General features: G+C 39.3%; 1 protein-coding gene across 2 annotated transcripts in view; it reads right to left on the reverse strand.

The window, feature by feature from the left end:
* Positions 1-14,060, reverse strand: part of VIPR2 (vasoactive intestinal peptide receptor 2) — a 158,191-nt gene that overhangs the window by 15,713 nt on the left and 128,418 nt on the right. For both annotated transcript variants that reach the window (XM_004447634.4, XM_071215386.1), the window contains one exon: positions 7,255-7,396. In XM_004447634.4, coding sequence (XP_004447691.1) covers positions 7,255-7,396 — 142 coding nt within the window. The remainder of the gene's footprint in view (positions 1-7,254; positions 7,397-14,060) is intronic.

Genomic DNA, 14,060 nt, shown 5'->3' on the forward strand with positions numbered 1-14,060 from the left:
AGTTGGAAGGCACTCACTAAATATTTGCTAGATGGATATTCAGATGCTAGCAAGTTATGATACTGGAGCTCTAGGATAGCACATGTTAAGTGGAAATGTGCCTATGATAACTATGGAAACAGGAAAAAAACCAACATTTGTGACCGATGACCACTTATTTGAACAGGAAAGTGAAATGAATAAAAAAATTAAATAAATAAAATTTTAAAACTTTTAGGGCAGGTGGGATTCTGGAGGGGATGGTGACCTAATCTGAATATATCTTGCTTCCTTCCACTCTCAAAAAGAGACCTCTATCTGAAAACATAAATGTAAGTAAATAAGTAAATTATAGATATATTAAAGACATAAATGAAAAAAAAATTAAACTAAAAATCTCTTAATCAAGGAAAGAAATCCAGAACCAAAGTAGGAGCTGCAGAAATTAACAGAAGGCAATTTTTGATTATATAAACAGTAAACACTTTGTGTGTGGCAAAAGAGGCCATAAAGAACGATTGACAAATGATGGATTTGGAAATATGCTTGCAATACAAATACAAATGGCTAATTTCTATAATAGATAGACATTACAGGAAAAAAGCAAGAAAAAAGTAATGCAATTTTCAAAAGGGCCAAAAGAACTTGTGGAAAGATGATCATTCTGACCAGCAATTAGAAAATGTCCTTTAGGTATCCTCGAAGCAGTACTCTATATCCACCAGATAGACAGAACTTCAAAAATTAATTTTAAGTATTTTGGGCAATGTAGTAAAGATTATCCTTGCACATTGCTCATGCAACTGTCAATTGTTACCACCTTTGGAAAACAATCTAGTGTTATGTTTACTACAATCAAAAATAGATTGTGGGGGTTTGAAGTATACAGCCTAGAAAAATATGTTTTTAAAGTTAACCCATGCCTGTGGGAGTGAACCCATTGTAAGTAGGAACTTTTGATGAAGTTACTTCAGTTAAGGTGTGACCCACCCCATTCAGGATGGTCCTAAACCTCTTACTGGAGTTCTTTATAAAGGGAATGAAGAGAGAAAGAGAGAGAGAGGGAGGGAGGGAGAGAGAGAGGGAGGGAGGGGGAGGGAGAGAGAGGAGGGAGGCAGGGAGGGGGGCAGAGAAAGAGAGCCTCAGAGGCAAGAGGTTGAAGGCTATGAAACCTGGGAAAGACCAATGGATGCTGCCATGTGCCTTGCATGTGACGAAGGAGCCAAGGATTGCCAGCAGCCAGTCTTTGGGAAGAAAGCATTGCCTTGATGATGACTTGATTTGGACCTTTTCTTAGCTTCAAAACATAAACTAAAAAATTCCCATTGTTTAAGCCAACCCATTTCATGGTGTCTGCTTTAACCTGCTTAGGAAACTAAAACATATATATACTCTTTCATCCAATGATTTCCCTCCTGAGTTCCATTTGACAGAAATAAGAGCCTAAATGATGTTTATTGCAATACTGTTTGTGATAGAAAATAAAATAAAATGAAATTATGAAAACAAATATTAAATTTATTTAACGATTGAGGGAATTATTTCATCAGGTGACTTGGAGAGATTTCTATGATGTATCACTCAATGAGAGAAAGAGATGCACAAGAAGTGTGTTTAACACGATTCCATTTTCTTGGTAAAATGGTGACAAAATCTCTGTGTTTCTTCCCATTGGTTCATTCATTGACCATGTTCATCCCACATGGGACAAATCCTTTGACTCCATTTTCTACAGCAGTGGCATTCCAACCTTGTTCCACAAGGTCAAGAGCATAGAGGAGTGACCACAGGTGGGTGATATGGGGAGTGGGTGGACAGGAATCCTCCGGGGTCTCCTGCCACCCCAGCCAGGTGGCTCTGTTGGTATTATGACATGGGATGAAGAAACTTGCTCCACGTCAGTTAGCCATTTACTAGCAGATCCCTAACTGCAGCTCAGGGTGCCCAATCTTGTGATCTTCCCATTACTGGACCCTGCCACTCCTACTGGTACTTTGAGGAGCACTGACGGAGAAAGGCAGAGGTGTCTTTAGTCACAGGAGCTCCTGGCTAAATTAAAATTCAAGGTGGTAATTTAGTTATACATTTTCTCTAGATTAGAGTGATTTTCCATAGGAGTTAGATTAGAATGAAAATAAAAACACACCCATCCTGATAAAGAAGAGTATCCCAAATGCATGCCAGGGGTCAGGTGATGACCCTCTCCCAGTGGCAGGGAGCTGTGTCTTTCGGGCCTAAACAGAGCTTAGCGGCTGTCCTCAGACGGCCTCAAATGGAGTCTTGACTTTGTTGCTTGTTTTGGCATTGTAATCTTTATACAAGGCACTTAGCTTCTCTGAGGCTCAGTTCCTCATGAACAGAATGGGAAAAAGAACACCCACCTCCAGGGTTGTTCCAAGGATAAAATTAGATAACGTACTTGAAAATGCTTGGTAAACTCCAGGCACTGCAGAGATGTGAGGCGGCTTCATTAGCATATTTAGAAGATTTATGGGATCTGTAGGTTTTGATTAAGAGCAAGAAACATAGGATATTTCGTTTAAAATGTATGAACATACTGCATGCCAAATGGCTGTGGGATGGGGGATGGCAGAGAAAACTGAGTGTGGGGGAGGGAATCCCAGGGCGCCGTGTACATCACTGGCCTCCGGACTGGATGTCCCTGGAGCCCTCACCCTGCACAGTTAGGGGCCTAGTCGCCCCTATATGATGATACCCATTTATTTGGGTTTTCACATGTGCTCTGTTTCCATGGCTACACTAAGCTCCTTGAGAACAGGGACATGGCACTCCTCTGGAATCCCCACTCACGCATGCAAAGCCCAGCGCCAGCGGATCCTCTCAAGGAGATGAATCACTAACAGCATAGAACAGTCAGAAGAGGTATGTGTGTGTGTTTGATTGTGAGAGAGAGAGAGAGCTTGACTGCGTCACTGCCTGGCCCAAAGTCCCTCCATAACAGTGGTCGCCACCATGCTGCCCATGCAGATCCCCAGCCCACCTTCCAGGCTGCATCTTTGGCTCTGATCCTCTCCCCGACAAACCTGTGGCAGCTTGTAGCTGCCAGGTCAGCATTTTGCTTTTAGTTAGGTGCACCCCTGTTTCAAGTTTTGGCCTGGCTGGAGAATTCTAGGCTGCTGAACACAGCTCCCTCAATCCCACCCCCAGGGAGTACCAGAGAGGACTTTTATAAAGCCCTAGGTTTGAGGCTTTTGAAAATTCCCATAGCCCCTACGTGAAATCTGGTCTGGTCTATGGTGAGAATAAATTGCTTGTTAGCATCTCATGAGGCAGCCTGTACATAACTCATTCCATTCCAAAATATCCATCTTGAACATTCTTCCACTGCATCTGGAAAAAACAAAACGAACGCACACACCCAAAAAAACAAAACCCAGACACGCCTCATGTTGCCTGATAGCTGAGGTCCAGACACAGGCGTTTGTAAGACTGCCCTTCGCAGAGGCCAGGCCTGATGCTAGAGGCAGCCGTCCCCTCTGTGGGGACTCGGGCGTGCTGACAATGCTCCTGAGAGTCCTCTAGAGCCCATTCTGTGCAGCCAGGAGACCCACGCACAGCACTGTGGCTGGAGGTGACATTATCCCGAGGAGACAGCCTCCCATCCGAGCCCCTTGGGAAGAGGGGCCAGCCAAATTTAGTTGTTCCACAGGCCTGCCAGTCAGCAGGGCACATTTGGCAGGAATGTGGAGCCTTCAGTTTGAAAGGGAATAGACCTTTTCCTATTCTTGGCTCCTGCTAACAAATTGAGAAAAAGGCTCATGCTACCTATTTTGGGAGACCCGTCCCATATGCTCTGCTTTGGGAAATGCTGGTTTGGTTAACTCAAGCTGGGAACAAACAGGCCCCAAAAATGCAACTGCAAGAGAGGATATGTTTTCTAGTTCCCCAGGCTGAGGTCTAATGATAAATCTGGCTAAAGTCATTTGCTCAACAAGTTCACATTCTTTATGGGATAATAAAAGGGAGGAACCCCCCACTTTTCTTTCTTTTTTAAAAAAATAACTTTATTTCAAATTCAAAGAAATAAATTAACAGAAAAAGGCACTCAACAACTTATTGGAAGCATTACTCCTAAAAAGTTCTGTCCAGGTACTTTTATCTAATCTAATTTCAACTACCAACTCAATTGTTCCTCTAGTGTTCAGAAAGATACACAGATGAATACAGATTAAATGACATAGTCAAGGCCACCTTATTAGTGAAAAAAACTAAGAAGAGAAAAAATGGTTAATCATATTCATATATCACAAAACCAAACCCCATACTCTTTTTTTTACATTAGCATTAATATAGTACCAACTTTGTTTTTGTTCCAAAACATTACAATGTTGTTAACTATAGCCTACAAATTACAGTAGTTATATTTTCCCATATATCACCATATTCTTAACACCCAGTAGTAGAAATTTCCTATATTTATATTATTATTAACCACACACACACAAAATAATCATTTACTGCCAAAGTCATTGTAACACATTCCCTATATTGTCCTCCAGCTGTCCTCTAACTAACATTAATCTCCCTAGACTACTCATGTGTCTTTCTTTTTCCTCCCTCCATTCTCTCCTGTCCCCTGTGTCCCTGTCTTCCTCTCCCATACCCCTTTCCATATCTTTCTTCCTTGCCTCCCTGGATCATGGGGGTGGCACAGGAGGACTTGGTGGGGACATGCCCGGGGCCTCCCTCCCCACTGCTTGCACAGAGTTGCAGCCCTGGGAGAATCAATGGGATCCAGCACTGTTTCAAAATTTAGTTCTTACAAGGTGGCCATGAAATGCAGCACACAGGGCTCCACTTTTCTGGGCATGTGGCCATTTAACATTTGAATGTATACACGGAGCTCTGAGTTTAAATCTTGCCTTGTTGCTTTCAAGCTTGGTGACTTTGGGCAAGTAGCTTGGTTGACCTCATTTGTAAAATGGGCTACCTCCTATTCTGAAGGTATTTGAGAACTAACCAATACTGTCCAAGGAAACAGCCCATCACAGAAAAGCAACAAAGGGAGAAGAGGCCAGTGATTCCCAAGTTAGGTGCCAGACTGGGTGATATTGTGTTTCAGTCTATCAGGGCCTCTATGACAAATAGCACACAATGGGTTGGCTTGAACAACAAGCATTCATTGTCTCATGATTTGGGAAGTTGGAAGGCCAAAATCAAGGCGCTGGCAAGGCCATGCTGTCTGAAGCCTTCTGGTGCTGGGTTTGCAGTTCTCAGGGCTCCGAAGCTTGCATCTCTCTCATCACACAGAGGTCTCTCTCTTCTTGCACCTGTTCCTGCAGGCTCCCCTGACTTCCAGCTTCTTTTCATGGCCTTCTCTTGTCCGAACTTGTGTTTATAAAGGGCTCCAGTAATCCAGATTAAGGTTCACACTGATTCAGTTCAACCATACCTAAAGAGGATCTTAGAGATCCTAGGCACAAATGGGTGCACACTTAACTGACAATACATCTTCTTCAAGGGGTCCCATTTAGAAATGGGTCACACCCACGGGTACGCGGATTAGGATGAAGAACACGTCTTGTTGGAGCCCTTGTTCAAATCTACCATCTTAGATTGGCAGAATCACCTGAGGAGCTTGCTCAGACACCTGCTCTACTCCTAAGAAATTGTAGTCACTTGTTTTCCTCAGTTGCTCTAAGTGAGGAGGAGGTCGGATCCTTTGGGTCTAAGGGGCAAGAGAAAGTTGGGAGCTGTTGCTCTAGTACAATGTTTACGGGTCTCAAGGCTCAATATTTCTCAGGCAACTCTCTTTTCCTTTAATAAAGAGCTAAGGAAAGAGGAATCATTAGAGCATAACTTTGAAACCCACACAGAGAAGAAAGCCTCAGACAGAAAATATCTCAGCAGGAGGAGAAAATCTGACTTGTTTTCCTGCCTTTCTCATTAGCGCTCACCCCACTGCTTGCTTATATGGGGAAACTCATCTTGCGACCAGAGTGTTGGTGGCCCTGGTCTCTGCTTGGGTAGTGATTTGCCAGATGAAGTGTCTTGGTTTAGATTTTGTTATTGTGATAGGTTTGTTTTATTAATTCAATCCACATGCATCATGAGCCAGATCATCCCCAGAAATACATTTACCAGTAGCCAAGCGTGTTGGCACAGTTTGCCTATGACACAGCTGATTGTTCTGTAGAATTATAAAAGGTCTTTACTATCTTAAATCTAAATTAATTCAAATCTGTTCAGTCCAGAGCAACTGTGCCAGCCGATGAAGCCATCCTTTTGGAATGTGAGAGGAAAGGTTCAGCATCCAGGCTCCTTTTAGAAGAGAGTAGCCAACCTCAGTAGCTATAAGCTCAAATAAAGAGTGATGTACCAGTCTCCCAAATGCTTCCCAAAGATCCCAAGGATCCTCTACCATTATGTTGTAGAGGACAAAAGTTTTAGTAGAATGACTTGTATATAGGAGGTGCTCAATAAATACTTGTCATTGTACTAAATTCAATTAATTAGGTACTAAATAACCATGACAAATATAGCTAAGGGCAAACCACAGCATGGGTAGTGTGAAGTAGAGTCTGTGTTGCATCTGTGGAAACCAATAATTAAGATTATCTATCCTTGTATCAAAGAGTTGGATGCAAGCATATTAACAGGCATTCAATTGGGTTTATTACAAGACATTGCCTGTTATCACCTACCCCATGCAATTTATTCTATGCACAAACTGATTTCTTCCCAGCAATTGGAATGAAGGCATTCACTGCTCAGAATCTAGATTTAGATAGGAAATAACAGAGTTTGTGTGCTCCTCAACGTCAGGATTATTTAACCTGGACCTGCATCTGATTGCTCCTTGCAGTCCCCTCAGCTAGGATCTGGCTCTACTGAACGTACAGAAAGCTGACTGTGGGTCAGCTCTCATGGCCCCTCTCACTTCCCAGCCCCTGAGCAGTGGCCTTGGACTCCATCAGACCCATGAGGCTTTGCAGTTCACCCTTTCTGTCTCAGTACCAGGTCTGACGCCCCGGCCTTGCTGCTGCTGCCTGGTTATTTTTCTCACTGCCAGAACCTTTCCAGATAGGACTGACTCTGTGTCCTAACTGGGACCTCCAGGGACCCCACTGCACCAGCACTGTGACTTAATCCTGAAAAGTGGGAATGAAGATGAAGGCACGGAGATGGTGTGGATGGTGGTGGATGGGTGCTAGAGCTCATGAAGGACATCCCGCCTCTCAAGGGTATGCGAGGAACTGGAGGCCATCGGGAAAGGCAGCTAGGGAAGGAACCTGACTCCACGCACAGCCTTACCCAGGAGGATGGCTGGTCGGAGCAGTGCAGCGTGCCAGAGCTAGAGTAGAGGATGTCGTCCTTGACCAACACCGAGATGGCTCTCAGGATAAAAGAGAGGAACAGGTTGAGGTGGATGTAGTTCCGGGTGCAGTGCAGTTTCCTGTGATGAAAGAGAGGGAGGAAGGAAGAGAGGGGAGGAAATTAAAACACTGATTTAGTGGTCATTTTAATATTTGCCTGTGTCATTTTTAATTTAAAGTTTTCTTTTTTTAATGAAAGCTAATCATTTCTTTAACACTTCTCTTATCATTGTATATTTAGATTCTTTCCAGTTTTGCACAATGATAAATATTTTTGTACAAAATTTTTTCCCTTATTTCTGATGGTTTCTTTAGGTTAGAATCTTCGAAACAGAACTTCAGCATTAAAGTATAAAGCAAAATGTGCTAGGAGTCAAGAACCTGCAGATCTTTTATACAGTGGATATGTGTCTCACATTATACATGTGAGGACTGAGCCATTCTTTGCAGCCAATTTCCTACAGATTGGAGTTCTTGAGTTTTTTATTCACCACTCATGGCCCCCACCTCAACATCAGCATCAGGTACTCAGGTGCTGTGCTTTGTTGCTTTTGATTCCTTCAAAAATGGATGTTTTGCTTCTTCTTTCTCCTTTCCCTATCCTTCATTTTCAGTCCCTTTCCGTCTCCCAGAGTTGCCTTCATTCTTTCTGATTCTTCCCTTTGAGATAGTTGAGAGCAAAACCAGCCTCATCCTTTCTCTCAGCTAATTAATTAATACCAAGTTCTCAGAGACTCTGGCTCTAATTGTATGCCTAACTTCATTTATCAAGCAGGAAAAGTTATCTTGCATAAATTATTTTTCTCCAGTCATTCACTAAAGCATCGCCCTGGTTTTTTAAACCCATGGAAGTATCTCACATCAAATCTGCTCTGAGGGCTGAAGACCTTTTTTGGTCAGGAAAAAGAACTTCTATTGCTGTGGATTTTTTTCCCCTTTGTTTTTCTGGTTTTCAGCAGGTATGTTCTCCCAATAAAACGCCACCTATTAGAATTCTCAGAATCCTCCTGCAAGACCCAAATCAAATTTCACCATGAACCTTAACTTTATGTGATATCTTGCTTCTCTAAAAATGGTTCAGAACATTTTGTTTATATCTCTCTTATAACTCTTAAATTCTGTGCTGGAGAATTTTTAATTGGATACTAAATCATGTTTTATCCATTTTACTCCCTCCTCCAAGGTTATTTCAGTGACCTAAAGCAAAGTAGGGGCTCATTATACATGTGTTGAATTTTCCTTTCCAGGGTTAACATGGTTTTGTTGATTTTCACATACTTTTTATAACTTAGTATTAATACTTGCACATAATAAGCATTCCATAAATGTCTTGATGATGTGAATTGCTCTGAGAGTTGAATTTCAACATTGCTAAAATACAATAACTTTACTTGTTTGGAGTTATTAGAAAAGGAGCTGTTCCACACAAATGCACAGTTAAGATCATGAAACACTAACTCTTTAAGTTGAAATGAAATTTAAAATTTTGGGAGAATATTAAAAAATAATACTAAAGAAGTCTTCCACTTGTGACTGTGAAGAAGAGTTATCCGACTAATCCTCCCTCTAAGGGGTCAAACATGATTTATGAAAAGTTGCTTAAAGGCTTTGGAGAGCAGCCAAGATAACTAGAACTTGGTGGGTCAATATCTTGGAGAAAAGGGGAAAGCACTTAGACCTACATTCACCCCCACCTCCTCTGTCTCCGAGGAGTATTTGTTAATTCGTGTCTCAGGATAAAGGGGCTGTTTAGATACCAGAGCCTAGAGCAGTTTCAAGAGGCTGAGAGAAGAGAAATGGAAGCTAAGGGCTTTCAAGGTAACAGATGCGAAGATTGGTGATTCCAGAGAAAAGGACAACACAGACAAAGGAATTGAAAATTCAGTAGGCAATTAACCACCATGGCATTTTGATTCCTAAGGTGTATATGTGCTGGGTGAGAAGACTGAGAAATGAAGCAAAGAGCAGTAGCTAAGAAGGTAAAATGCTAGGCAGAAATTTTAGCAACCTCAAGGTATGGGGTGTTAAAAATTGGAATTCAGGGCTTCCCAAGGTGGAGAGGTTCCTGGGCTTTCTGTTGATATCCCTGAAAAGCTATGACCTAGGAATAACGGCAAACCAGAAATACACTAGCCTTCATAAAGCCTGAAATTCAGCCTCAAACTAATTCAATCCCTGATTGGCTCAAGTAATTTGCCCTTTTGGTGTCTGCTTGCTGGGGAGAAATTAACTCCTCTCTGTAGTAAGGTAATATCACCCAAAGCCAATACAATTTAATTTTTTGTTCACTATGTGTGGCATTCAATAAAAAATTGTTAGGTATGCCAAAACTGGACCAAATGATTAAAAGCCAAGTAAGAAAAAGACAACAGAAAGATATCCATATACTGGCATTTTAAGACATGGATTGCAAAATGACTCTGATTAGCATAGTCAAGAAAGCAGATAAAGTAATGGAGAATTTCATCAGAGAATGGTAATTGATTAAATGGAAATTTTAAAACTTAAAAAAATCTGAAATGAAGAATACATGGATTTAACATCAGTTGAGACAAAGTAAAATAGGGTAGTATGCATTGGAAAATAAGTCAGTACAATATAGCTAGATTAAAGTACAGAGAAGCAAAATACTAAAAAATATGGAAAAATAGTAAGAAATAAATGGGAAATGGTAAAAACACCAAACACATGTGAGAAAGAAAGAAGTAGGCAGAAACGGTATTTGAAGATAAACTAGCCAAGAATAATTTGAAACTGATGGAAGGCAGTAAAAGATTAAAGAAACCTCATAAACCCCAGAAAGACAAATAGGAAAAAATTTTGATTAAGCCACATTATAGTTTAACTGCTGAAAACCAAAGACAAAGAGAAAATCTTCAAAGCAGCCAGAAGAAAAAAGACATGTTCCTTCAAAGGAACAACTGTATGACTGGCAGCTAACTTTTCAAAAGGAATAAAACATGTGCATATTTAATAGAATATAACTGCCAACAAAAAATTTGAAACTCACAAAAGTATCCTCAAAAATGAAGGCAAAATTAAGATGATCTCAGGCAATCAGGGATCATGAGAATTCATTGCCAGTAGGCCTGCATTGAAAAAAATACTAATAGGAGATCTTCATGTAGCAGGAAAATGATCCCAGAAGGAAGCATGAAAATGCAGAAAGGAAATAGAAACACCAGAAAAGATAAATATGTGAGTAACTCTAAACTGTCTAGAGCAATAATAATAATAATAATAATAATAAGGATGTCCTGTGTGGTTTAAAATATATGCGGTATTAAAATATGTAACAATGACACAAAAGGCATGAGGGGGTAAATAGAGTTAAAATGGTATAAAGTATTTGACTGGAAAATGGTAAAAATAGTAATTGGAAGTCAGTTCCTATAAGAAAAAGATACTCCTTGAAAATCTAGGATGAAAACTAGAAAATAACAGAATATATAATTAACAAGCTAATACAGGGGAAACTTGTAATAGTAATATACTTGATTATTTAAAGAGGCAAAGCATGAGAACAGAAGAGCTGAAGTAAATAATAGAAAACAAAGAAATAGAAAGTGGAAAGTAGATTAAAATTCAAAGTTGTCAGTAAGAACACTAAATGAGTATAAAAATGCTGTATTAAAAATAAAGTTTGTCAGATTGGAAATAAAAATAAGTAAATCCCAATTAACTGCATACAAAACAATATACCATACAAACACTAAATATATGAAAGCAAATATATCTATAAATATAATTATACTAATAGATAAAAAAAAGATTTTAAGACATTAGTAAACATGGTCAGTTTAACAGGAAGCTAAAACATTAATTTGCTATGCCCCTAATAGCATAACATAGAAATACATAAAGTAAACAATGAAAAAATAAAAGGATTGGCGGCGGACTTGGCCCAGTGGTTAGGGCGCCGTCTACCACATGGGAGGTCTGTAGTTCAAACGCCGGGCCTCCTTGACCCGTGTGGAGCTGGCCCATGCGCAGTGCTGATGCGCACAAGGAGTGCCCTGCCACGCAGGGGTGTCCCCCCGTAGTGGAGCCCCACGCGCAAGGAGTGCACCCCGTAAGGAGAGCCGCACAGCGCGAAAGAGGGTGCAGCCTGCCCAGGAATGGCGCCGCCCACATGGAGAAATGACACAAGATGACGCAGCAAAAAGAAACACAGATTCCCATGCCGCTGACAACAACAGAAGCAGACAAAGAAGACGCAGCAAATAGACACAAAGAACAGACAACCGGGGTGGGGGGAAGGGGAGAGAAAAATAAATAAATACAAATAAAAGGAGAAATAGACAAGTCCACAATTATGTTGGAGATTTTAAAAGCAGTTAAAACAATCAGTAAAGATTTGGAATGTTTGAATAACATGATTGACAAAACTTGAAATACATGACATGTAGCTTACAAATGAGTAACTACAGATTTTACAGTGTCTTCAAATGAAAAGAAACTTTTTACCAAAATAGACCATATGCTGGTTCATAAAGCAAATCTCAATAAATTTCAGAGGAATGAAATTAAGTAGTGTGCTGTCTGATAACAATGGAATTAAACGAGAAATTAACAAAAAACTGTCTATAAAATTAACTACTTGGATATCAAGCTGTAGACTTCTAGAGCCCCAAAAAGGGATCACAAAGTTTAGAAAAATTTGAACAAAATGGTAATGGAAACACACATGCATGTACTTATACACATCTTAAAACTGGAAGGAACTAAAGCAGTGCTGAGAGGGGTATCTGTAGATATAAATAAACACATTTTAAGCAAAGAAAGCCTAAAAATAAATATTGTAGGCATCTATTTTCAGAAAAACTAGAAAAAAGAACAAGTTAAAACCAGAGAAAGAAAGATAGAAATAATAAAGAGGAGAAATAAGTAAAGTAATAAACAAGGATACAAAAGATAAAATTAATAAAATCAAAAGCTGGTTCTTGGAGAACACTAATACAATTTATAAAGCTTTATACAGTAAGGCTCAGCAAAGATAAAAAAAAGAAAACACAAAATGCCAATATCAGGAATGAAGAAAGGGGTATCAGTATAACGCCTATACCCACTAAGGCAGTAAGAAAATAATGTAAATGAAATGGACAGACTCCTTGAAAATACGTTTGAAAAGTATATTGCCATAACTGACAAGAAGAAACAGAAAATCTGAATAAGTCCTATATCTGTTTTTAAAAACTGGAACCTATAATTAAGAACCTTTCCACAATGACAACTCATCTATCCAGATGGTGAATGCTTCCAAACATTTAAATAAGAAAATATACCTTATCTAATATTATTCCAAATTATTCCAAAAAACAGAAAAGAGAGAACACTGCCCCATTCATTTTATGGCCAGCATAACTGTCACATAAAAACAGTAGTAGAATTTATAAGAAAGGAAAAGTATGGATCAAACAGTTTCATGAACGTAGATGCAAACATCCTCAATAAAATATTAGCAAATTGAGTCTAGCTATATATTAAAGAGTAATGTATCATACTTAATTTCAGGAATGAAAGGTAGATTTAATAGTAGAAATATATCCATGTAATTTATCTCATTAAATGAAGATAAAAAGGCATACGCTCATTTCAATATATACAGAAAAATAATTTGATAAAATTCAATATCTATTCATGATATAAAAGCTTTCAGAAACTGGAAATTGAAAGGAACTTTCTTAATTTGATAAAGGGGATCTTTGAAATATCTACAGCAACCATCATGTTAATGTAATAATGGAATATTGAGAGCTTTTACCTTGAGTTCTGAAATAAGGAAAGGTTGTCTGCTATCACCACTTTGACTCAACATTGTATTTTACAAACAACATGAGTTTCACATAGAATACAAATAAATTTATAGATTACAGAATTTATAGATGAATTCAGCAAGGTTGATGAAATAAGATTAATATAAAGATATCAATTCTTTTTCTAGAAAAAATTAGAAATAGAATTTAACACAAGAGCATAAACAAATACCTAGGAATGACTTTCAAAAGATGTGCAAGAACTCTACTCAGAAAACCACGGAACACTATTGGGAGAAATTGAAGAAGACCTAATAGAGGGAAGGATGTATTATGACCATGGATTGAATGTTTCACTGTTGTAAGGATGTCCATTCTATCCAAGCACATTTATAAATTCAATGCAGTCCAAAACGAAATCCCAGCAGAACTTTTTAATGGAAACTGAGAAGCTGATTTTAAAATTCATATGTAAAGGCAAATGGCCAAGCCCTTAATGAAAAACAGTTGAAGGACTTACACTCCTGGAAATTAAGACGTATTATTTAGCTACCAAAATCATAGCAATATAAAAAACGGCACAATAAAAGACAGAGGCAAATGGAACAGCACAGAGTCTAGAATTAGTCCCACGCATACACAGCCCCCTGATTTATGACAAACATACCACGGTCAGTGGTAAAGTATGGTCTTTTAAATGGACTGTCATGGATAAATTGGATACACATAGTGAAAAAACAAATGAATCTTAACCCTTATCCTAAACAATATTCAAAAATAAGTCATAGGGGTAGGCAGGTATAGCTCAAGTGGTTGAATGTCTGCTTCCCATATATGAGGTTCTGGGTTCACTCCCTGGTACCTCCTAAAAACCAAACCAAAATAAACAAATGAACGAAAAGACCAACTCTCATTGGGAGCAGATGTAGCTCAGTGGTGAATGCCTGCTTCCTATGCATGAGGTCCTGGGCTTAATCCCTGATGCCCC

This window comes from Dasypus novemcinctus, chromosome 5 (assembly GCF_030445035.2).
Source record: "Dasypus novemcinctus isolate mDasNov1 chromosome 5, mDasNov1.1.hap2, whole genome shotgun sequence".
Lineage (NCBI taxonomy): Eukaryota > Metazoa > Chordata > Mammalia > Cingulata > Dasypodidae > Dasypus > Dasypus novemcinctus.